Raw genomic sequence first — 24,974 nt, forward strand, 5'->3', positions numbered from 1 at the left:
TAGCTAGGGCCAAATCCTGGCTCTACTATTTATGAGCTGAGACCTTGAGTAAGTGACTTAACTCCCTTCGCCCACTCCCTCTGTAAAGTGGTGACAATGCCCAGTGCAATGGAAATGCTGAATTAATGTCAGCTAGTCTTACTGTTATCCCTTAAGCCAGTATAGGGTAGACTCGTTGATTCTTCCACACATGGTTATGGAGCCCCTATTATGTGCCAGGCACCATGCAAGGTACTAAAGATCCAATGGTAGCCAAACCAGACTCTGTCCCTTCCTTTACCGAGTTTAAAGTTAGTGGGAAGACATGTGTCAATCAAAACCATCACACCAACTTAAAAGTGTACTTACAACAGGTGTTCTGAAGGAGGCACAGCTGGTGTCATAATGACATGGTAGAGCTAGTCGGGAGCCCCAGAAGGGCCTCCTTGACAAGTGAAGACCACCTTGGTGTGGATGAATGAGTTGGAGTTAGCCAGACTAGGGCCTGGTCCAGAGGACAGTTAGAATGGGACAGAGCAGTGCGGGCAGGGGCAGCAAGGACAAAGGCCCAGTGGAGGGACAGTGCTGACAAGTTGCAGCTGGAGCATGGTACCAGGTCACACCTGGGGGAAGACCAGCCGGTGTTAGGAAGAGCCTGATCATTCAGGTCCCCGTAGGTCAGATGGAAGATCTTTGTCCTAGAAGTCAAAACGGAGGATGGTAAGCTGAGAAGTGACAATAATCATATCTGTGCTTTGAAAAGATGAGTGTGACTATATTGTGTAGGATGGTTTGGCGGGTGACAAGAAGGGATGCAGGCACTGAGCAGTAGGAGGCCTTGGGTCACAAGTGCACAGGCCTGGCACTCAGATGTCTGTGCTGAAGATGAAATGAGGGCCTCCTTGGCAGGATGATTATAGCCACGGTCATGGGGGAACAGACCTGGGGAGATCGTCTAGAGCCGCGCTGTCCAATACAGTAACCACGAGTCACCTGTACCTCTTAAACAACTAAAATGTGTCTGATCTGAATTGAGATGGGCTCTAAATATAAAATACACACTGATTTTGAAGCATAAAATAATGTGAACTATCTCAGTGCTTTTACGTCGGTTGCATATTGAAATAATACTTCTGGATACCCTGAATAAAATAAATAATTAAAATTCATTTTAAGTTTCTTCAACGTGGCTACTTGAAAATTTAAATTACATAGGGAATTGGGATTTGTGTTTCTTATTTAGCTTCAGTCGAACAATGCTGATGTAGAGTGAGAAGAGAAGAGGGTCCAGAACCCAGCCTTGGGGAAGGACCATGGTCAGAGCAAAGGTTCAGCCAGCCCCTTAATTATTGACTCGCACCTGGGTGGAGAGGATGGTGGAGGGAGTCTGCCGGGTGGGTGTGGGTCGGTGTGGAATGGGGACTTGGAGCGGCAGGGCAGGCACAGGGAGGTAAGGTTCCAGTAAGGAAAAAAGCATGAAGTCTGCAGAGCAAGTGGGGCGATTCCGCCCCTCCCCAAGTTTGTAGTGTGCAGGGGTGGCGCAGCTCAGAGCCCTCTGAGGCCTTTTGCTGTAGGACAGAAGAGATTCCCACTCGCCAGCCTCTGCTCTGTGCTTGGTTAAACGTCTGCATCTAGCCCTCAGTTTAGGGCCGAAGGAAGCGGACTATTTTTTCTTCTACCTTCACCAGTTCTTAAATATTATTTTCTACAAATCCACCGTTATCTTTTCGTGAGCTGAGAGCTCCGTCCCACCTGATGGGAAGGAGCGGGCGGGTTGGGAGCGGTCCTGACTGAAGGCCCAGTGGATGCCGGGTTGGGGCCTCAGTTTCCCTGCCTGTCGCCTGTCTCCCGAAGGAGGGGGTAGGTGAGCCTACGGCCCCTCCTCCTCCCGCAGCCCGCCTTTGCGGCTGCGTGAGCTCAGCAGCCAGGTGTGTGCTTCTTGACAGCGGGATGCGGGGAGGGCGGCGTTGCCGGGTGCGGGTGGGTGTGTGTGGGGGTCCCTGGTGCAAAACCTCGCTCCACTGCCGTCAAAAGGGAACTCAAGGGAGAACTGCTCACTTCATCTTGGACGCGTTTTCCAGCTAGAATTGGTAAATACGTAAACGAAAGGCCCACACGGTCTGAAAGGGGCACAGGGCGCTCCCAGCGAGCTTCCCGGGGAGCCTCGGCCCCGCGCGCCCCTCGGCGGGCGCCCCGGGCCAGACAGGCGCGGAGGCTCGGCGCTGCGGGCGCGTCCCGGCCCCACGGCGGCCGCCACCCGGGGGCGCCCCGAACCCCGAGCCGGCCCCGCCCCCACCCCACCCCCACCCCGGCCGCCGCGACCGGGCCTCGGCGCCCCGAGCGTGTCGCTTCCGCCGCCGCCTCCCGGCGCGCTGGTCTGGGGGCGTCCGGGCCCGCCGCCCTGCCCTCGCTCCCCGGCGCGGCGCGGCGCGGCCCCCGCACCCCGGTCCCCGTGGCGGCCCCGCGGCTCGGGCCGGGGCGGCGGGCTTTGTTCCCCGAGACCCGACGGCGCGGGGGCCCGAGCGTCCCGAGGCGCGGCGGCGGCACTGCGGAGCCGGGGGCCATGCGCCAGCGCGGCCGCCCCGCGCGCCCAGCCTCGTCGGGCCCGCCCGAGCCCCCGGCCGCTGGCGGCCCCCGCGCGCTCCCGCGCTGAGTGCCGGGGTCCGCCTCCTCCCGGCCCGCTCGCCGCCCCGCTCGCCGCAGTACGAGCCGCCTCCCTGCCCCCGCCCCCCGCGCCGCCGCCGCCGCCGCCGCCGCCGCCGCCGCCGCCGCAGGGAGGGAGGGAGGGAGGGAGGCCGGGGAGGGAGGCGGCGGGGCCGAGCCCAGAGCCCGTCCCGGCCGCCGGCGAGCGAGCTGGGGCCGCGGCGGGAGGCGCCATCCGGGGTCGCCGGGCGGCCGCGGCGCCCTCGCCCTCCGAGCGTCTGGCAGCCGCCTCCCGCCGCCCCGGCCGCGTTCGGCCCGCGGCGCCCAGAGAGGCTCCCGCTCCGCCGGGCACGGGCTCATTTTTCTTCCTCCTCGGGAGGGAGTCGCCACCTGGATTGCCAAGTGCGAGGGGTCCGGGAGGCGGGGACCGGGGCACCGTGACCCGCCATGGCTCAGGCGGCCAAACAGCTGAAGAAAATCAAAGACATCGAGGCGCAGGCCCTCCAGGAGCAGAAGGAGAAGGAGGAGTCCAGCAGGAAGCGGAGGAACCGCTCCCGTGACCGAAAGAAGAAGGTAAGGGGGGCGGCGGGCGGCGGAGGTGGCCTGCGAGGCAGGGGCTGCGCCGGCCCGCGAGCGCGCGGGGGCGCGGGCGGGAGGGCAGGCGGCGGCGGCTCGGGCGCGGCGGGCAGAGGACGAGGACGGGCCCGGGGCCGCAAGGGCAGAGCGGGCGGCGGCAGGCGGCAGGCGGCAGGCGGGGCGCGGGCGGGGCGCGGGGCGCGGGGCGCGGGGCGCGGGGCCGGGCGGCGCCGACCCCTCTCAGCACCCTGGACAGACGCCGGCGGGCTGCGCCGCGCGCGGACCAACTTTTCGGGCCTCGGGGCGGCCGGCGGGGGTGATGGGCTGCTCCGGGCTGGGTGAGGAAGCCGCTCGCGGAGACGCGGCTCGGGGCTGCCGAGGCTGCTCTGCCCGCCGCCGCCCCGTGACCCGCGCTCCCACGAGAAGAGCTTCGTTCCCGCGTGTCTGAGCGGGGGGTCTCCCGTCCTTCCTCCCCCCTGCTCCAGCCCTCTGAGTGAGTGGCAGAAAGGCACGCCCCGGGGCATTTGGCAGCGTCTTAGGGTCGGGTCACCCAAGATGAGCGGCTGATGGCCAGGAGGGGAAGGAAGTTCCTTTGGAAGCCAGACACGGGTGCTGTCCAGCTTGGCCCAAGGACCTGGTCAGAGAGCAGGTCTGCCTTCTTGTGGACAGTGCGGAGACAAGGTACGCCCCTGCCTCCACCCGCGGCCCAGACCCAGACCCCTTGCGGCAGCTGTTCCAGTGCTGAGCACTCCCCTTCTGGGTCTGGGGTCTCCCGACCCACGACTTAATGACCACTAGCAACACCTTTGGTGAGAAGCACCGCGTAGCCTAAAATACCTTCGACTGTGAAGGGAGGGTGCAGTTAATTGGGCAGAGGACCCCCGCTGAGAGGTGTTTTAGAGCCCCCCCCCCCCCCCCCCACGAGGCCACTAGTACAGAGATGCGGTTCTGGAAAGTGGAGGTAGGGCTGAAAACTCCAGCGTCAGGAGAACCATTTTGACCTGAAGAAGCCGATGTGGGGGGCACAGCCTGCAAGCTTGCTCACCAGGGAATGGGGCCCCTCAGGGTTCCGGGCGGAAGGATGGGTCTTGTTTGAGAAGGAAACATCTTTGGTTTGGATTTATTTTTCTTCCCTGAAATTGTCTCACTCTGAGAAAGAAGTTTGGAGCCTTGGTTGACAGTAGAGCATGGAGAACAGACTACTTGCGGGTCACACTCCACTCACCAGAGTTGGTCAGCAGGACCAGCATCCGGCCTTTTCCTAGAGATGGGACACAGGGGCAGAGATGCTCTCTGATTGTGACCCAAGTAACTTACGTCCCACGCCAGGCCTTCCTGCACCCCACGGGAGCCAGCCCCTCCTCCCTCAAGGGATTTCCATGGTGTGTGTAAATAGTAGTTTCCCAAAGGCACCACCCCTTTAGCAGGACCAAAAAAGAGGCCTTCCCCAAACCTACGGTGAATCAGAGTTTGGGTTGGTGCCACTGGGAGAATCTTGAGTTCTTCTGCTAGGGTCTGAAATACCAGAGCCCATCCTGTGAGTCAGGCAGGGGGAAGTCTAGTTATATCTGACAGTGTTCACCCACTTTCTTGGCATGGATGTAAACTTCTCATTAGAAAAGCGTGCTCTCTATTTCCATTCCTGCCTATTGCTTTAGGAGCCAAGCCGATCCTCTCCCAAACTGCTCACTCAGTGTTTTGATCCCACTTCTTGCTCTGGAGCTTCCTCCTTGGTGCTCCTGATACCTTAAATAATTTTTCTGAGCAGTAGTCAAAACAGAACTCTCCCTTCTTCTCTTCTTTGGTTTCTTTCCATCCTACAAACTCCCTTCAATATAACTCTGCATCCCGACTCCATATAATACACACACATAAAAGTGGCAATCTCAGTATTATTTTTACCTCTTTGGTCTTAATCTTTACATTCTTGTAAACTTTATGTTCATCTTGAGTGCTAGATGAAATAGATTTCCCTTCCCCCCTCACTCCATGTTATTTTGTTTTATTGCTGGTTAGAAGCATACTGCGTCAGTAAGCATTCAGAAATCTTCCATACAGATATTCATTATTGTATGCAGTACTCTGGGTGCCAGGTCTAATACGACAGTAATAGGGAAATCTCAAGTCAGAGTGAGAGTGGTGACATAAACTCGTAGAGCCGATTCTCTGGGCGAGGAGGATATGGTACAGGGTAAGGCTTCGTCTGTATTTTGCAATGGTTGTGAGGTCTCTTAGCTATTGGCATGGTCTCGAGGGCCATCTCGGAGGCGAGAGATAAAATTTATAGCAAAATGCAAAATCACGAGAAGGTGGAGGGCCCCGGAGGGAAAGGTGAGGAGGCAGAGCAATGCAGAAAGAGATATTTAGAGAAGGCAGAGGAAGCTCCTGTAGGGCTGGGGAAGCAGATGGCCAGGGTTGAAGGTTCATATCAGGTGAAGTCCAACTGGGGCCCAATTTTCTACAAATGCAGGAATGTTTTAAGGGAAAAGTGATGATTAAAATCAAGCAGGTGAGGACTTCATAGTTGGTTACCGCAGACTGTGGGGTGCTATGGGACCATCCTTGGAATCAGCACAAGGAAAGAACTTCATAAATACAAACGAACATTTTATTCCAGTGAATTAGTAATTCCTAGGAATGTATGGCTGAGCCAAGGGCACTCGGAATTTACAAAAAGGAAAGGTGTTTGTCCCATGGGTAACCTACTTAGCGGGCACTTGACTGAGCAGAACCGAATCCCTCCCGTTTGTAGAAAGAACCGTGGTTGTAACTTCAACACTGCTTGCAGTTTTTATGGCTGATGATATTGTGTGGGAAGGCGCTTGCTAAGGGGTGCTGTGCAATGGGGGATGGAGGCCGATGTTGTGACGCACTGACTGACACAGATAGAAACCACCTCGACACAAGGAATTGAGCTAAAACTCTGGAGCTCTAAAAATGCCTGCATTCTTCTGGGGCTTCATTCAGTTTTCTGTTTGTGTAGCATGCATCCTTGTCAGAGGCTCGCTGTGGGAGCTGCAGCTTTAAAGGAAAAAAAAATCAGAATTTATGACATTTACTGATAAGTCCCCCTGAATCTGAAGGTTGGGATGGAAATAAATAAATCACAAAGCATGTGTAAAGCAGGCATTTGCATTAAGAATGGAAGCTTTCTAAGGCCGAGGACGCCTTGGGCAAAGGAATATGTGTGCTTTTTATGTTTACCCAGAGCTTGAGGTGAGGAGGGGAGGACAGGAAGGTTGGAGACAAAGTGAGGCCCAGGATAGGAGGAGGGTCAGAAATGAATAAAGGAGGAGAGGATGAAGGCATGAGGGAGGTAGTTAAGGAGAGGAGGGGCTGGCAGTGCTGCCCTGCTTTAAGGGGTTACACTAATCCTGCTGCCTGCCATACCCGTTGGTGCCCTGGGACAGTGTTTACCGAGCTCTCTCCTTGTCCCTGCTTCTGTCCCCCTGCTTCATCCTCTGCTTTGGTGAAGATAGAGATCACGTCTTCTTCCTGGCTGTATACTCGGGGCCTCACACACAATGGGCATGCAGTAAATGTGGATGGGATGACTGAGTGGATTGGATGAGTGGATTAATATATTTGCCTGCTGAAACGTTGTCTTGGTCATAGGCATGGGCTCAGGTGAACAGTATCCTCTTTGTCTTTTGGGGGCATCTGAAGAAAGTCTGACATTTCTTGCTTTTCTAGTCATTTGCAAAGCAATAGAGATTCATAGGCAGGCAGTGGAGTGATCTAATTTTTTGGTGCAGTGAATTCCACCACTGAGCATGTAGTTAGTCCCTTGCAGGGTCTCTGCTGCACTAAATGTCAAGTGATTTTAGCTGTTTGGAACCACAGTGTTTGCACAGGGCCTCAAGGAGCCAAAAAGAAAAGAGCAGAGAAAAAAAACTAAGGGAGCAGAGGAGTGGAAGGTGGCTTTCACCGCTTTGCTGTGCAGCAGTGCCAGACCGTCTTTCCAGACTAGGCAGGGCTCCCCAGAGAGGGCTCTGTCCCCCTCGCACAGCGGGCTGAGGCCTGGCGCCTGGACTGTGGAGGTGTCTTTGTGGGTCCTGTGATCGGACTCGCGAGGGAGACTTGGGGTGACCTGCATGAGTCTGGAGTGGTCGGTGCCAGGAGGGTGATGGTGGTGGGGTGGGGTGGGGGAGGGGTGCGCAGGTGTGGGATCCTTCAGGTGGGCCTGCGTCTCCTAACTGTAAAGGGTCTCAGATGGAAACTTCTGCTGTTGTCTGCGAATGAGTTTATAATTCCGATCTGAGAAACAGCAGACCGAGTCGAAAGAGAATGCTATTCATCATATGTGTTTAAATCTAGGTCCTGTGGCCACATCGCGTCACTAGTACATGTTGCAGTATGAACTGCTATTTGTATATAAAGCCTCTATTTGGCTTTTGAATAGCATGATTATGGTGCACTGCACATTAATTATTAAACGTGTTAATTTATTAGTTGCGAGGCTTTAAAATACACCACAACTTTGGTAACCTGCTTTGGCATCTCTTCTTATTTTAGTACCTTGGGACCCTCAGACACGGAAGCAGCCCTGCCCCTCTGGAGCTCGGGGAGGAACCGCCGGGGGTTGAGCTGGTAGGAACCTTCCCTGCCTGCTCTGTGTCCCTGTGCCAGCCCAGTGCTACCCTCCCTGCTGTGGGGATAGTGGCGGTGGGGGCTGTTCCCCAGATGCTCCTGTCATCCCCCCAACTATTTGCTAGACCAGGAGAGCAGGGTCTTGTGAGCACAGATATTACACCTTCAGTTGTGTCCAGCATTGTACCGTTGGCATATTTTTTGCTCCTCAGCCACTGCTCAAAGCAGAGGGGGCAGCAGCTGAAATTCAGAGCCTGAGGAAAATAGCCTCCCTGTGAAGGACCATGCACCAGTCCCTGTGGCCTGTCTCTCCTCTCGTTCACCCTAGCAAACTGCTGGCTCACCAATTCTGCTTATGTCCCCTCAATATGGCTTCTTCTTAACTCCAGCCTAAGGGTTCTTCCTCTTTCCTTCAACAGAAGTGAACAGGCAGTAGTGAATGGGGACTGCATGCCAGGCGCTCTTTTCCTGTGTTAGCTCAGCCCCATGCTTTGCCGCCAGGATGCCTTTGTGTAGGCAGACCCTCACCCATTTCTTCCTCCTTCAGTGTCAAACCCCATCACTTTGTTCTTCAAGAAACTCTCCTGAATGTCCCGTCCTCACCTGAGTCTTTGTACTTAAAAATTCAATAAATACTTATGACTTGAATTGATTCAGGAGCTGCATTTAACTGGTTTGGATTTTTTTCCATGGTCTTTCTATTTGAATTTGGAAGAGTTGGCCCTACAGAATTGGAACCAAGTACATAATTTTTTTTCTCTGAATTATTCTGACTAAAGCAAAGTCATCAATGTTTGGTTTTTGAAAAAAAGAAAACAAGCTTTTGCTTTGCTCTTTATCTCCATTTTCGGTTCTTGAAAACCAGCTTAGAAGCCTCCCTCTTACAGCGTGCGAGGGTAGGAGTCAGACCTGGATCACAGTTTCAGCTATGTGTGTGTGAATAAGCCTCCGAATTTCTCTGCACCTCAGTTTGCTCATCTGTAAAATAGGGATGAGGATCAAATGAGTATGCTTTATAAACTTTAAAACTACATAATATTTCAAAGGCTATAGTTAATAACATAATGATTATTAATTAAATTATGCTTTCTAATGAATCTAATGCCAAAGTTCATGCCTGGCTTTCCAGTGGTGGTGTGAAATTTTGATGTGTGCCTGGGAAGGCCAGCACATTATTATTTCAGTACTGGTAAATGAGAAAAGGGTGCTTTAAATCATATCTTCATTTCATTTTCAGGAAAGGAACGAATTTCCTATTTTACAAGATTTATTATTGCAGACTTAGTTATCTCCATGGGTCCAGTCTGAAACTTTGAGATGGGCTTTATTAACGTCCTGCATGGTGATCGTAGCTGTATATCAAAAGGGGAACATAAAAATGGTTCCTAAATTTTCTGAGAATACTATCACCATTAGAGCTGTGGCTGATAAATCCAGGGTGTGTAATATCACAGATAATGGAACACAGGGTGTTACGGGCAGACCAGACCCCTTCAGGGAGACTCTGTGCATCTTAAGAGTGAAAGCATAACACATCCACCAAGAAAGGAGAATTTGCATTATGTTCACTCAAAGCTAAAGCAAAGAAGATTTCATGGCCAGCCAATTAAAAACAACAACAACAACAACTTTTTTTCGTTTGCTTCCAGTGTGACTGGATGGGTTCCCTTCAAAGAGAATCTTTCTGTGTCTTTGCTAAGGCGGTAATACATTTTCCGTTTCAGTTAACACATTTTTGTCCATTTCAGAGCATCATTGACAATGCTGCTGCAAAGCAAGCTGCTCTGTTTATCAAAGGAGGGGTCTGTATTTATTGAGAGCAGGTCCTACAGGCATTGTCTCCCTGGAGCCTCGCAGAGCAGGGTGCAGACCCAGCCTGGCTTCAGAGCTTATTCACAGACCTTGGCACTGGGCTGCCTCTTTAGGTACATGACACACCCTCAGGATAATCAAGGCTGTTGAGACAGCACTGATGGTATTTCCCCTGCCTTCACAGGAAGGACTTGCTTGTTCTTGGGAAAGCTGCCAGCGGAGGCAGTAACCCAGGGCAGAATGGAGGCAGGTGATTTGGGCTCAGGACAGAAGTGCTGGCATCTGGATTCTAGTTAGAACATGAATGTCCAGAGGCTCCTCTGTAAGGCTCAGGGACAGCCCGGGTGCTGGTAAGGAGTCTGCCCTATTTCAGGCTCTTCTGCTTCACAGAATGGTTATTTCCCCTTGACTTTCTGTCTCAGAGATTTCCCTACCTACCATACAGTCAGCATCTTGCCCTTATAATTGTTGAATTGTGTAGCTGCAGAGTACCTACATTTCTGCCATTACTCTCTGTTCTTTCCCCCTACCTGGGACTTTTGCTTGTTACAGGGAAGAATCCTAGGACCTCTAGGGTCCTGGGCCTTCACATGAAGTGCTTGCCTGACAGCTGGACTTGGTGTTGGGGGTGGGAGGTGTGGCTGAAACAGGAGGCCAGCATGGCCCGGCCCGGCCAGCAAGCCAAACAGTGCTTGGATGCCTGGGTTTCATTTGCTGCCCCAAAGAAGTCAAGTGGTCTCAGTGAGGCTGAGGAGCAGAGTGCAGTCAGGGAGAAGACAGGCACCAGAGGTGAAAAGGCAGCAAATATCATTAAGGTAGCATCGAGAGAGCTGAGGTTGGAGTGAGAGGAAACACGACAGGAAAATGGAAGGAGGTGCGTGACCCCTAAACTCAGTTCTGAGATTGAAGGGGGACACACCCCAAACACTCAGGGTGAGACCTCTTGGGAAAAGAGAGACGGGATAATGGGACCCAGCGACCTCTCACCTTTGTTTGTGTCACAACCAGCTTGGGGAGAGGGCTTGTTATATGCAGACCTGCCCCACCTGCACCTGCAGAGTCTGACACTGGGTACAGGAGGGACCAGACACCTGCACGTCCGTGCCCAGCAGGCTCCCCTCGGGTGAGGTTGGCATAGAGCACACCGGAGAGCCTCTGTTCTAGCAGAGCAGTAGGCTTCCTTCTCCACAGGCCTGGCCAAATTAAAGTCAATCCTTCACTTGCCCACTTCCTTTGGGGAATTGGGTATGAAATAAAATAAGTAAATACAAATCCTCTATTCCTCACTTCTTTCCTTCATCTCCTGGTTGGATCTTCCCTCAGTCTGGTCACAACTCATCAGCTTGTTCCTGTAGCTCTGCTAGAACAGAGGCTCTCCGGTTTGCTCGATACCAGCCTCACCCAAGGGGAGCCTGCTGGACACACAGGTGGCCCCCCCCCCCCCCCCCCCGCCCAGGAGTCAGACTCCCGATTCCCCACAGCAAGTGGGCAAATAAAGGGCTGGCTGTAGAACTGTGGCCAGATCTGTGGGTGGAAGAAGCCTGGCCAGGGCCAGGAGGGTGGGGGTGGCCTGAGGAGGTGCCTGGGAGGCTCCTGGGGGTCAAGGCTGGACCTTCAGTGGGGCAGGCCATTCAGTGGAGGCAATAGTGTTTTGGAGGGTGGGCGAGAGGGTCTGGAGGGGCTGGGCTGGGAACTGTGGGTCCAACACTGGGAGCAGGGAGCGCAGGATGGGGGAGCTCTGGAAGGGGTGGCAGAGAGAGCTGAGCCAGGGGCCCAGTGATGTCCAAAGGGCAGGGGAAGCCTTAGAAGCTCCAGGCAGAAGTCTGAAAGGTTCCCACTCCTTCACACAGAAACCCTGGGCTATGCTGGGGGATAATCCAGCTGAGGGGCAGGCTGGCTTGAGCTGGGGACAGCTCCTGGGGATGGAGAGCATGTGACAGATGTGCTATTTGGGTGGTAGAGAAAGTTGGTCTTTGTGAGTAATAGAGTGGGTACCAGTAAGCAGTCAGCGATGATCTGGAATAGGTTTCACTTTGACATCTGTTAACATATTTGCCTGTGTGTGTGTATGTGTGTGTGTGTGTGTGTGTGTGTGTGTGCGCGCGCATGATTAAATGTCCATAAGACCTCCTTTCTGACTTGGTGTTGGGCTAGTTAGTTGGTGATGCCTTTCATTGAGCTAGGAAAGAAGAGGGGAACAGGTTAAGAAGAAAATGATGAGTCCTTTTGGGGTAGAATGAGTCTTGTTACATACCTTCCTGGAGCTCTCAGCTGATACAGGGAGAGAGCTAATAGAAAAGGTTCTTAAATATCAGGGAGTCTGTTGGGCTGGTGGTGGAGAAGGGGGGTGTCAGCTCCAGTCTGCACATTCCAGCAAGGCCCTAGAGTGCAGATCTTCAGAGTGATTGCTTTAACTAGGGCACATGCATGTGACAAAGCCTACCAGCCATGTGAAACTGAGAAATCTGACTGGTGGACACTCCTGCCTGCGGGGAAAGCAAGTCCCTGGGGTTGAGGTGGGCTGCAGGGAGGCAGGAGTAACTTACTTCCCAATAAAGGACTTCAGCACCATCCCCCATTTGGCAAAATGCTCTGCATTCACTAAAAATGAGGCTTAAAAGAATTTGCTTTTAAGAATATGTTTCTAATAAAAAATAGGAATATGTTTAAGATGTAATGTAATTAAAAATACAATGTAATGTAATTAAAAGAAAAGACAGAGGATGCCCTGCTTGTCCGAAAGGGTAGCCAGCCTTCTCTGCCTCTTGTGTCTGGAGATGGAAGCTGGGAATTTATAGATGACGTCACACCCCCAGTAAAGAATTCCAAAGAATTCCAAGGTGATGTGGACTAGAGCCAAGTAGGTAACAGAATGTACTGGCTCAAAATGGAGCTGGAGTATGGTCCCAAAAGTCTGGGCAGTTGGGTCTTGGCATGTGAAGCCATCCTTTGTAAACCAACTTGAAAATGTGTGTGTGTTGGGTCTAAACCTCCATTCTGCAGCCAGAGTGATTTTCCAAAAATGCAAATCAGATTTCAACACTCCCTCCTTTAAATCCTTCAGTGGCTTCCTAATTGCCCTTAGAATATAGTCCAGGCTCATTACTCTGGGCTCGCTAGACAGCTCCCCCCCCCCCAATTTAGCCCATAACTGCCTCTCCAGTTTATCTCTTTCTTTTCTACATGCTGCGTTCAGCGGACTCTGAGCTTCTTCGAGTACTTTGGATACGTGTACTTTCTCTACCTTTAGATCTTGCTGTCTGTTGAGTCTTTTTTTTTTTTTCCTAAGTGCTACACCCAATGTGGGGTTTGAACTCATGGTCCCGAGATCAAGAATCATATGCTCTAAACCACTGAGTGAGCCAGGGACCTCTGTCTGCTGCATCTTTTGCCTCACACAGTAATGCCAACTCCTCTGTCAGAATTCAGTGTGAACATTGCCTCCCAAGTCCTAGATGAGGTTAAATCACCCTGCACCATATTCTTCCAGTATGCTCATGTGCAAGGTGACCAGAAAATTAAAAGGACTTCAGTGCATGTCAGGAGGTCATCTTTGATTGTGATGTTGGAGCAGCAATGAAGAGATGCGAGCTTTGGAAGGTGATGGTTTCAGATGGTTGTGAGTTGACATCCTGGCTCAGAGGTTTGCTAGCTGGGAACTTTGAGCAAATTGCTCAGTTACCCTTCCTGAGTCTCAGTTTTTTCCACTTATAAGGTGGAGAAAGTGATATGTGCTACTCAACCACGCAGGGATGTTGGAAGGATTGAATGTAAACCACCTGGGATACAGTAAGCACTCAATAAATGTTTGCTTCAGTATCTCCATCACCACACACACCTATCTCCCACAGAGCAACTGGTAAATCCAAGACATGAGTGTTAAGAAGCTGTGGTTGTGGGGGGTGGGATACGGCAGAGAGAAACACGTCTGCCCTTAGACCACCAAATGGATAAATAAATGAAGATTTTCTAAAAAACATGACCACTGGTCACATTTCCTCTTTGACTCTAAATAAAACTTAAAAGGTGAAAGTCTGGGGCAGCCTGGGTGGCTCGGTTGGTTAAGGGTCTAACTCTTCATTTCGGCTACAGTCATGATCTCGGGATTGAGAGATCCAGCCTCATGTTGGGCTCCACTCTCAGTATGGAGTTTGCTTAAGATTCTCCCTCTCCCTCTGCTCCTCCTCTACTCATCTCTCTTTCTCTCTCTTAAATTAATAAATCTTAAAAAAAAAAAAAAGTGAAAGTCTGGTCTCACTTAGCAAGACTCTCACCTTGTATATGATTTAAATACGGTGATTTCCTTTGCAGAGCTGGTGATCAGGGTTTCATCCCAACGTTGGTAGTCATTGTCTAGCATTGCTGCCAATTTATTTTTTTTAAATATTTTTATTTATTTATGATAGTCACAGAGAGAGAGAGAGGCAGAGACACAGGCAGAGGGAGAAGCAGGCTCCATGTGCCGGGAGCCTAACGTGGGATTTGATCCCGGGTCTCCAGGATCGCGCCCTGGGCCAAAGGCAGGCGCCAAACCGCTGCGCCACCCAGGGATCCCCTGCTGCCAATTTCTTAAATGAATTAGGAGAGACTGTGAAGAAATGTGAACCCGATCTGAAACGCCAATTAGAGTGAAGAATCGGAAACAGCTCAAGTCAGAAAAGCTTCAAAGTCTGAAATGTCCATAGAACTGTTCCTGCATTTATGGAGGTGTGGGTTTCTCCTCTGGTGCAGAGATGTGGCAAATTCATTTGAATGCCATTGGGCAGAGCTGCTTTGGTCTCTGCACCCTGGAAAGCAGGACCCTGCCCTGTTGGTGTCTGGTCCAGAGAGGCTGGGGGCGGGCAGGCCCCTGGCTCAGCTCGCCCTGCCTGGGGCTGCCATGGCCGGGCTGGCGTGTGGCCGAATCAGCCCCGAGCCCTCTCTGCTTCGGGGGCAGCTGCAGCACCTATGGGGGTGGGGGACCCAGTGCCGCCTGGCGACCTTGAGCAATGTGTTTGGAACCAGGACGCCACTGCGGGCTCCTTGAGCAGATGCGCCCCGCTCTCCACTTCAGCAGGGCAGACCGCTGTCAAAGTATGTCTTCTAACAACGTCCTCTGGCCGCTCACACAAGCCTCAACATTTTGACGTCGTTGTTGAGCAGACCTGCATTTGAGGGACATCTGGACGACAAGCTGTGTGGATGAGTCTTAGCACTGAGCTCTCAGGGCTAGCGGTGCTCCCCGCCCCTGAACCTTCACATGCCACCCGCCTCTGCACCTCCGCCTACCCCCTACTCTGTTAAGGCCCGGCTTTGCCTCGTCCAGGCAGCTCTCCTGAATCTAGGTCAGAGATGCTATGGGAGAGGTGCCAGCCCTGAAGGGAGGCTGGGGAGGTAGTGTCCAGGGCCCCTGACCACTCAGCCACTATGTGTGGGAGTTTTCCAAGCCTTTAAAAGCTAATGGCGCTTTCCACTAAGTCCGAGGACAACACAGGATTCTGGAGCCTGTCAGGAAATGAAACTAAATCATGACCTGGCATTTCTCAATTAATGGAACCTCTCCTGGGGCATCTGGGTGGTGCCGTCGGTTAAGCCTCCAACTCAGTTTCAGCTCAGGTCGTGATTACAGATTTGTGAGATCGAGCCTGGCAGTGGGCTCTGCGCTCTGTGCGGAGTCTGCTTCTCTCTTTTCCCCTGCCCGTCCCCCTCAAATAAATAAATAAATCTTAGAAAACATAATGGAGCCTGTGCTTCCTTCCGTACCACCCTCTGATTTGTGAGCGTTAACCACTTGTGGTTGTGGATGACAAGAACAGAGCTTAGAGTTAAGAGAGCCGAGTCCTGCTCCTTCCCACCCTCTTGTGTAGCTTTGGAAACAAGGGAATCGATTTAGAGGGCTTCCAAGGCTCTTCTGGGTGGTACCCGTGAGTCTGAGCTTATGTGAACTTACAAGGCCACAGGACACAATGATTCCTAGAAGCCAGCTGGCTCACCCTGGCCTCCAGGGTGCTGGCAGAGAAATGTGGGTGGGGGCGGCTGTGTCGTGCTGTGGGCCCGCTCTCCTGGACACCAGACTGCAGGGCACAGGGATGTTGGCAGACATGCGAAAGACCATTCAGTATAGGCTTCTGCTTCAGCTGCTTGGTCCTCATCCCATCCATTTTGTTATTTCCACGATACCGACATGATTGGGAGCAGATCAAGGAGAGAAGGGTGTGCTTGCTGATAAAGTGTGGGAGCCACTTGGGCTGCTGGAAGGTCACCATGATCAAGGTTAGCTGATTCAGTCACTCAAAGGTGTATGTTTTTGGAGAGCCTGTATAATCAGACTCCCCTGTGACTCCATAAACCTCCTGCTGAGGCCAGTAAGGTGCCTCCTTCTATGTTTGCAACAAAACGTAACCTCTGGGAGGGCAGAGAGTACCTGCCGCAGGTGAGCATGAATTCAGGAGGCAGAGCGCCTTCTATTTTCAGTGCAAGGTGACTGGATCTGTCACATGCTGAGTTGCTTTCAAGGTCATGAGCAAAGCGAGGCTCCTCCCCACCATGGAGCTTGGGGGAGTCCTGGAGGCCCTGACTCCAATGGGGGAGGGGGCTCAAGCAGCTCTTGCTGCCTGCATTTTCCTGGAAAGCAGACTCAGGCAAACCCACTGCCCAAAGAACAGGCAATTTGCTGTTGGATACACGGTGTGGTTTGCCAGACAATCATGGCTTTTTAAAGACTCCCTTTTAGAGATGAATTGCACATTTTTAGAAAATCCCAGCTTCATCACTGACTGAGTTTCCAAGGAGTCAGTATTTTCAGGAGAGGTCAGTACTCCAGTACGCCAGCCCTAACTGAAATTCTTTTTTGATTTCAGACTGTGCCCCAGTGGCCCAGTCCTTCCCTCAGAAAGACAGGGCTCACTGGTTTTAATGGAAGCCCCAGGCACTTGAGAACCCGTCATGTTTTCTCCAGTGGCTGCTTGGCTGGGGTTGCAGAGAGGCAGGAGAGCACTGTCCCTGTACAGAGGCAGCCAGTCCAGGCTGTCGTTGAACTGGAACCTTCTCCAGGGGTCACGTCTTTTGGCAGATGAGCCCCTGAATATTCAAGCCTCAGAGAGCCCCAGGAGCAGGGTCACCAGTGGGTCATGGACAGTTGTTACACAGGGCACCGCCTGCATTATTTCACTTGTCCTTCTGACAGCCCTGCGAAGTGCAGAGCAACCTTCCCATTTCACACAGGAGGGCAGTGAGGCTCAGGAAGATTAAGTGCGTTCACAGCTCCAAGCGCTAGAGCTGGGGCTGGGATGTTGGACATGTCTCTCTAAAGTCCTGGCTTTTTATTTTTATTTATTTATTTTTTAAGTTTTTTTTTTTTTTAAGACTTTATTTATTTATTCATGAAGACACACAGGGAGAGGCAGAGATACAGGCAGAGGGAGAAGCAGGCTCCCTGCAGGGACCCTGATGCAGAACTCCATCCCAGGATCCCAGGATCATGCCCTGAGCCAAAGGCAGATGCTCAACCACTGAACCACTCAGTTGCGGTGCCCCAAGTCCTGGTTTTTTATAACAAGCAGGCGGTGGCCGATGTGAGGGTTGCAGATCAGCTCATGTATTCTAATTTTCTCATCTGTCCATTGCCTGCCCGGCTTCCAGTAGAACAGTGGGGCCCAGCCTTTGTGGGGTACTCCCTCCACTGAAGCAGAGAGAGGAAGGCAAGGGGGTACATCTGGCCTGCACACACCCGAGGGGCTGGCCTGGCCAGTTGACAGGGGAAGACCTTGGAGGGCTCAGGAAGGTTAAGTAGCTTGCCCGAGGTCATACATCTGATCAGAGCGAGGGTGACGTTCACACCAGCTACCTAATTTGGAAACCACCTCCCTGCTCTGGAGCCACTCTGAGGATCAGGCCAGATGAAAGTAAGTGTGCCTCAGGGGAGGATGCGGGGCACTACTAACAGGGAGCCCAGAGACCCGCGTAGCCCTTCCTTTGATTCTAAGATAAAACACCCCCCCCCCCGCCCCCCAGCCCTCCATAGTCCCCCAAAAGCTCTGGGGAAGAGAAGGCGGTCATTCCCCAGGACAGAGCCCACACAGCAGAAATGGGCCTGGTGATGGAGACATGGATATGAGGTAGAGAGAGGTGAGGATGCAGACGCAGGTGTAGACACAGACACAGATACAGGTGCAGAGAAAGACCTAGGGCTACAGATGGACACAGGGATACAGATGACAGACACACCAGGCAGTGCACAACTAGGGCCATAAAATGGTAACATGAGGATCTCAGGATGCCAGTCCTGACTCTGCCCCTCGAGAATTGGCTGGGTGACCTTGGGGAAATCACTTCACCTCTCTGGGCGTCTGTTCTCTCATCTGTAGAGTAGAGGGCCAGAAGTGGGCTTGCTGATACAGCAGATTGGAAGGGACCTTGGAGATCTCACACTCCATCCCCTTCCCCGGGGGGAGCTGCACTGCAGAGAACGGAAATGACTTGTCCAGATCACGCAGCTGTCTTCACTGGCCAAGCAAATACCAGAACCAGCTCTCCAGGCCATGTCTTCTGTGCTTTGGTGAGAAATTACAAGCTATGATTCTTGGAGCACAGTATGGTAGGAGAAACCCAGAGAAGGAAAGGGGGACTGGGGTTCTTCTGTTCCATGTAGAAACAGCCCCACCAAGTAGAGGCGGCCCCACAAGAACACGCAGAAAGTGGATGTACTCCTCTGCGAGGAGGCGCTAAAGCCTGAGCCCCCTCCGGGCCTTGTGAAAAGCGATGTGCCCTGGATAGATTATTCCAAACTGGTCCTCGTCCCACTGCCCTAATTAACTCTCTTTGGTGGCACGCGCAGCCCCGGCTACGTTCAGGGCTTGATGCACTGCCATCCATGGTGTCATGTGTGTCTGTCTGGTGTGGACACGCGTGGTGTCCCACACATCTCTGGCTTTGGAGGCACATTCATCAAATATGACCTGCTTGTTGCCCAGATGGAACCTGAGGCCTGGATGGGGGGGAGGGGTGACTTCCCCAAGGCTCCTGGCTGAGCAGGGCCTGAGCCTGACACCTGAGAACTATTTGGATGCAAAGTCTTATTGCCCTTTGAGTGAATGAGTCTGCTTGTCTGTCTGTCTGTCTGTCTCTCCTATCTAGCTATCTTGGTTACCTGCTATTATCAATCTTAGATTCCTACTGTTTCACTTTCTTGTGCTTTCTTGAGGAAAGAGGGCATAAGAAAAGCTCCTTTGCAGGTGCACTGCACTCTTCATAGTTGGCCTAAGTCTTCTTTTCAGCTTTACATTCTTCCATCCTTTTCCTTCTTCTCTTCATCTCCTGTAAATAATGTGCTGCTCATTTCTCAAGTACAGCTGCCATGCCCCCAGGCCTTGTTCATATGGGCTATGCTGTATGCGAAGTCTGAAGCACTTCTCCCCTAGGCTACAAAATGAACTCTTATTTATCTTTCAAATCCAGAAAAAAATCTCACCCCTTCCAGGAAGCCTTCCTTGACTATTAAGCAGAAATAACCTCTTTTGTGTTGCATTAGCACTGCTAATCTCAGTGTCACAGCTCTAATTGTTTTGTTAAAATCAGAGGTGGGTGAACCTTTACTATAAAAGGCCAGAGAGTCAATATTTTTTAGTCTGTGTTGCAGGTACTCACTCACCTCTGCCCCTGTCACCACAGTAGTGGCCACAGAGTATACACAAACGAATGAGCATGGCTATATTCCAATAAAACTGTATTTATGGACACTGATATTTGAGTGGCATTTTATTTTCGTGTTACAAAATGTTATTCTTTTTCCCCCTCCATGACTCAAAAATGCAAAAATCATTCGTAGCTCGTGGAAGGTAACAAACACTGCAGCAGGCTGGATCTGACCCGTGGGTACTGCGTGCCAATGCCAGTGAAATGCTTGTTTTCCTTGTTAGATTGTGCAGAGTGTAGCTGGTCGTCTCTGCCTCCCCAAAACCTGTTGGTTAAATGAATGAATCTGATGATGTTCATGAAACAGATATACACGGAATAACAATTCTTAACTTTTTAAACAAGTCTTTGAGGGAGGGAGGCCGATCAGACACCGCTGTTCCTATTTTACAGGCAAGACAACTGAGGCTGTAGGACCCTGTGCCCTGGGAGAGCCTCAGGGCTGTCGGTGTGCCTTTGGTCCTAGAGGAGCTGCTCTGATGGCTGAGCCCTGCTTAGCTGCTGAGGGAAGCTCTGCGGAGCTGGGCCAGCAGGATGCTCAGCTGCTGGATGCAGCAGGAGCCAACCAGGAGCATGTCTGTCGGCTGTGAAGAGAGAAACAATCTGGTGCCTGGCTGGGTAAGAGGCCTGTGTCGGAATGGTTTGGTTTCCTTCTGCCTCTCTCAGGCACCGAGCTCCCGGAATGGGAGGCAGCAGTGTCTGTTCTGGTGAGGGGGAATTGTTACACAGAGCTGAAATTAGATGTTTTGTTTGAATTATGTTCATCTGACTTAATTTCTGGGGAATGTCACTGTTCTTCAGAAATCCAAGCACCCTGAGGGGCTTGGTGAGCACTCGCGATCCTTGGAGCTGTGCTATGCTTCCCCTTTCCCAGCACCTCCACCCTCCTGAGCCACTGGTCTCCCACAACAGACTCAGCAGGGCGGCGGTCCCAGGGGCACGATCCCTGATCCCCGATCCCCGTTGTTCTGGACGAGGCAGCCCAAGCTCAGGGTGGAGGCGTCCATTCCCCAGGTCACATCAGCTCACACCAGGTCACACAGGTCTGATCTAGGGGTTTCCGTTCTACTAGGGCTATTGCTTTAAAATGTTAGCCCCCCACCCCCCTTTATTGAGGCTGGCTTCTTGTGCAGACAACTAGTGCAGTGGCACAGGCCCTGTTCTTAGAAGGAACTTGTGCTTCTTTTAATGCTCTGCTATGACTATTGTGAAGTTGCTTATTTTGCTGGGGCTGCCTGGGTGGCTCGGTCAGTTAAGCATCTGACTCTTGGTTTCAGCTCAGGTCATGATCTCAGGGTCGTGGGATTGAGCCCCATGTCAAGCTCCATGCTCTGCAGGGAATCTGCTTAAGATTCTCTCTCTCTGTCTCCCTCTGCCCCTCCCCCTGCTCGCGCTTTCTAAATAATAAATGAATAAATAAAATCTTTTAAAAAATTATTCATCATTTTTTAATACTGCATTCTCATTTTGCACTGGGCTATGCAAATTGTGTAGCCAGGCCTGGCCATAAGATTGTCTTCATAGGCTAGCGCTTGTATTTTTCTATTTAATTAACCTTGAGTGTGAGTTGATCTTGGCCTTGGCAGCTGGGATATCCACAGGTGCTTTTTTTTTTATATATAAATAACTGCCCCTAAACCTGTCTGAAGGTGAGATTCCACATGGCCCCTGTTGAAAGGCCAGCAGGTCAGCCTTCAGCTCCTCTTCCTTTCACCTTTTCCTTTGGGCTGCAGGCAGCGGTGTGTCCAGGTGCATGCAGGGGTCGTTTCTCACGTCAGAGGCAAGGTTGAAGATGCCAGAAGTGCCCCTACCCTGTCTGTGGCTGAAGCACTACCCAATCTTTGGGTACCATCTTCCCAGCAGGATGAAGAATTCAGAGCTACTCCTACTCCCCAGGTCTGGTGCAGACTAAATTCTCTATTCATTTTTGTCTTTGCTGCAGATGGCATTCGGGATTATTTTATAGGTCTCAGAATGTGTTTAAAGGGAGTGGGGCTCTAGTACTGCTTTTGGACTCTGCACCTTCCAGAATGCTAGTTTATATGCTTTCTGTGGACCGTGTCTACCAGGGGTCCTGATATATGGGCCACCGACTGCTGTGGCACATGTGGGAAGGGCCTGGCCTATGTTCTGTTCCTCAGACACACCTAACATGTCCCACTTGGGGCTCTTGACCTCAAGTTTTCTCTGTCTTCACTGTTCTCTCTGGAGCTGGCGGGCTCCTTTTCATCTGTCTCAGCTTGCCCTTTGTCTACATAACCCCACACTAGCTGCCTACCCACTCTCTCTCTGTCACGTCATTGTTTTTGTCTTCATTATATAGAATTATCCTATTTCTGGTTTATTATCTGTCTCCCCCTGTCTGCATTAAAAAATAAATTCTATGAGAACAGGGAACTTGTCTGTTTCATTCACTACTCTATTTCCAGCATCTAGAAGAATCCATGGCACACAGTAGGTGCTTCGTAAGTATATATTGAACAAAATGATGAATTTTCACCACACTCTTATAAGTTAGGCACCATTAGCCTCACTTAATAGATGGGGACATTGAGATCCTAGAACAATTCAGTGACTTGCCCAAAGTCTCAACGTTTAGCAAGGAGGGTTTTTGCTGGGTCTGCAGCATAGTTGTGTCACCAGGACCAAGCTCTGCTGCCTCTTGTGACCCTGCTTTCTGCCCCAGCCTGGAGTCCAGGGGTCAGGAGGGTGTCTGTCAGCTTCTACAGCTGTCCCGTGCCTGCTAGTTGCTTTTCTGGGGTCCTTCTATGACAGTGTGGAAGCTCCAGACCATATTTCTATTTATCTAAAAAATCGGACACAGAAATGATTTTGATTTGCAAAATTTTAAACTTTGGAAATCTTTGGTGGAATCTTTCCACTAAATCACATTTAGTTTTACCTTGATCGAATGGTCTTTATTGAAAAGAAAAAAAAGCCTGTCTGAACCCTGATGGATCATTCCAGTAAACATGAGCTATCCTAAGCAAAACTGCTTGGAAAGGTTACAAATGTACAGCAATATGAGGGATTATCACTACCCAACAGAAATGCTGTCTTTGTTTTCTCATAAAATCAATCAATCCAGTGAAGATCGGGTAAGGGGATTTTGGAGGCTTCCCTTTGCATTCTTCAGCATTGAGGATGAAAGTGAAGCCTTTTCATGGTGTAAAGGAAAGTGCAGAGGTTTGGTGTCACGCCTTGGCCCCAATACAAGCCTCAGTTTTCTTACCTGTAAAATAGGTCCTCAATCCCTCCTCAACATCTCTGTGTGGCAGCAGGGTTGAAAGGTGATATTAAATGCTCCCCCGGGGATCCCTGGGTGGCGCAGCGGTTTGGCGCCTGCCTTTGGCCCAGGGCGTGATCCTGGAGACCCGGGATCGAATCCCACATGGGGCTCCCGGTGCATGGAGCCTGCTTCTCCCTCTGCCTGTGTCTCTGCGCCTCTCTCTCTCTCTGTGACTATCATAAATAAATAAAAATTAAAAAAAAAAAAAAAAAAAAAATAAATGCTCCCCCCCCCCACCCATGTGCATGCTCAAGGCCAGCCCCTTTCCTCAGTGGGGCCAGGGCCATGGGCACGGCAGGTGGCACTGCAGGCAGAAATGGGGTATGAAGATGAGACAGCTGACTGGGGGACAGGGTGGAAGGGAAACAGAGGGTAGGCAGGTCAGAGGCACATCCTGGCTTTGGTCAGCAACACCGTTGGTGACCCTGATGGGCAAGCCTGCCAGCCATACAGTGCTGCACCCACCCCTCCCTTGCAGGTGAGAGCAGAATCCAGAATCTTCTCTGGGTGCCTGCAGACACTCTGAGGCCTGGGGGCCAGGTGGGGGCCGGTGGGTTGCTCGCAGCCCACAGGAAGATCGCTTCTGCGGTGGCCAGAGATGAGAGTGAGGCTCCTGCCAGGGCGGGAAGGACCCCCAAGGGCAGGAAGGACACCCAAGGGCATGAGGCTCAGCACATGTGTGCATGAGTGTGAGCTGGGCTCGATCCCCCAAGGGGAGCTCTGAGAAAAGGAGGTCCAGGAGGTGCCCTTGGGCCTCACTTCTCTCACCTGGGGGCCTCCCAGTCACTGAGACTTGCAACATCATGTCATCTGAGAGCACAGCAAACAGAACCAAGAAGGATGCTGCTGTAGCCCCCTGAAAGAAAGGGTGCCCGGGGCTGGGGGTGCGGGGGCATCCGTCCTGGTCCTGGCAGGTGTGTGTTTTCTGGCCTAAGGATCGTGCTGCCCAAGTGCTTTGGGAGCGAGGGCAGTGGCCTGATATTCGGTGGGCAGTTGTTGAAGTCCTGGCCCAGCAAAGTGAGGATGACATAGGAAGCGTCTATGGCTGTGTGTACAGATGTGTCTGCCTACTGAAGCCGAGTGGCCCCGTGGAAAGAGCGGGGATTTTGGAGCTGGATGGATCTGGGATCCAGTCTGGGCTCCACCTGGTCAAGTCTCCTGTAGCTTTTCTCTTCTCACCTTGTTGGTTCTCTAGTGTCAACATCTAGGCCGTGCATCTAAGGCATGGTGTTGAGAGACCAGTGGTCTGTGTCTCAAGGGCTTCCAGGCACCCAGAACACAGGATTCCTGTCTGCATCCTTGAGGACCCTTTCTAGGTGTTCCCCAAACCCCATTCTTTTTTTTTTTTTTTTAAGATTTTATTTATTTATTCATGACAGACACAGAGAGAGAGAGACACAGAGACATAGGCAGAGGGAGAAGCAGGCTCCATGCAGGGAGACTCAATTCTGGGTCTCCAGGATCACGCCTTGGGCTGAAGGTGGCGCTAAACTGCTGGGTCACCAGGGCTGCCTGCCTAACCCCCATTCTTAAGTGGAGGCCTCTTAGCTGGGACCTGACCCTGGGAGCCTGGCATGGTTGACACTGTGTGCCAGGGAGCTGCAGGGTCTGAGCTTCTGGGCAGCTGTGGCCTGGAGGGGCAGGAGAGGAGGGCTTGGTGTTAAGGAGAGGTGAGAGAAGAGGCAGGAAGAGAGGAGCCTGGTCATCCCCCTATCCCTTGTAGCCCAGTTCTGTGTCCCCCAAATCCACCATCTGAGGCTCCATACATAGACTGAAGTAGATTGTCCTGGGTCCCCTGGATGAACGATGCCTCCTCTCTGGACCACTGTGGACTCCCACCAGCCTGGCCTAAGAGTCTTGTACCTGGGATGAAGCTTTTCATCTCATAGTTAGACATCTGTGGTTAAACTCCCCCTCAGAGGGTCCATCATACTGGAGAAACTGGAAGTTTAAAGGCAGGAAGTCATGACAGTGATGGGAAAGCAGAGGGAGATGAGGCCAGGGCCAGAAAACAAAAGTCTCAGTTTCTCTTTGCCAGGGCTGAAGAGTGGAGCAGCTATGACAGAGGTATTCTAGGGCCTTCTCCGTGCTAGGCTAGTCAGGGGGTGATAAAGGCCTTTGTTGTCATGGCCTGTGAGCCTGCCTGGAGATAAAAGGAGGTAAAGGGGGGAAGGCAGCAGGAGCCTGGTCTGTCATGCCCCCTCTGGGACAGTCTGGGAGAGACTCACTCAGGGGCACTGCACGGGGTGCGCTGAACTTTGGGAAACTCCTAGTTTGTCAAAAACTTCTTACCCTAACTCATTGGCATTTTCCTGGGCCTAGTGCAACCCTTGTAATTAAATTAATTTAGGAGAAACAAATAATGATGGCTGTGAGCAAAATAAGACCTGAAAGAATGGCCTTTCCAAGTGTC

At 51.9% G+C, this 24,974-nt stretch overlaps 1 protein-coding gene and 1 long non-coding RNA gene across 14 annotated transcripts in view; both read left to right on the top strand.

Moving 5' to 3' along the window:
* The first annotated feature begins 2,900 nt into the window (after positions 1–2,900).
* Positions 2,901–24,974, top strand: part of ANK1 (ankyrin 1) — a 216,452-nt gene continuing 194,378 nt past the window's right edge. For 4 of the 12 annotated variants that reach the window (XM_038559950.1, XM_038559958.1, XM_038559953.1 and 1 more), the window contains exon 1: positions 2,902–3,195. In XM_038559950.1, the coding sequence (XP_038415878.1) occupies positions 3,070–3,195 (126 nt within the window). In that variant the 5' untranslated portion in view covers positions 2,902–3,069. Of the gene's footprint in view, positions 3,196–19,665; positions 19,891–24,974 lie in introns of all 12 variants that reach the window. The other 8 variants (XM_038559956.1, XM_038559957.1, XM_038559960.1 and 5 more) reach the window with 4 other exon arrangements.
* Positions 3,542–8,453, top strand: LOC111090161. 2 transcript variants are annotated; one of them, XR_005371417.1, is made up of 3 exons: positions 3,542–3,879; positions 7,714–7,788; positions 8,001–8,453. It is a non-coding gene; the product is annotated as an uncharacterized LOC111090161 (long non-coding RNA). The 2 variants fall into 2 exon arrangements; XR_005371418.1 differs by having other exon boundaries at positions 8,208–8,453.

This window comes from Canis lupus, chromosome 16 (assembly GCF_011100685.1).
Source record: "Canis lupus familiaris isolate Mischka breed German Shepherd chromosome 16, alternate assembly UU_Cfam_GSD_1.0, whole genome shotgun sequence".
Taxonomy (NCBI): domain Eukaryota; kingdom Metazoa; phylum Chordata; class Mammalia; order Carnivora; family Canidae; genus Canis; species Canis lupus.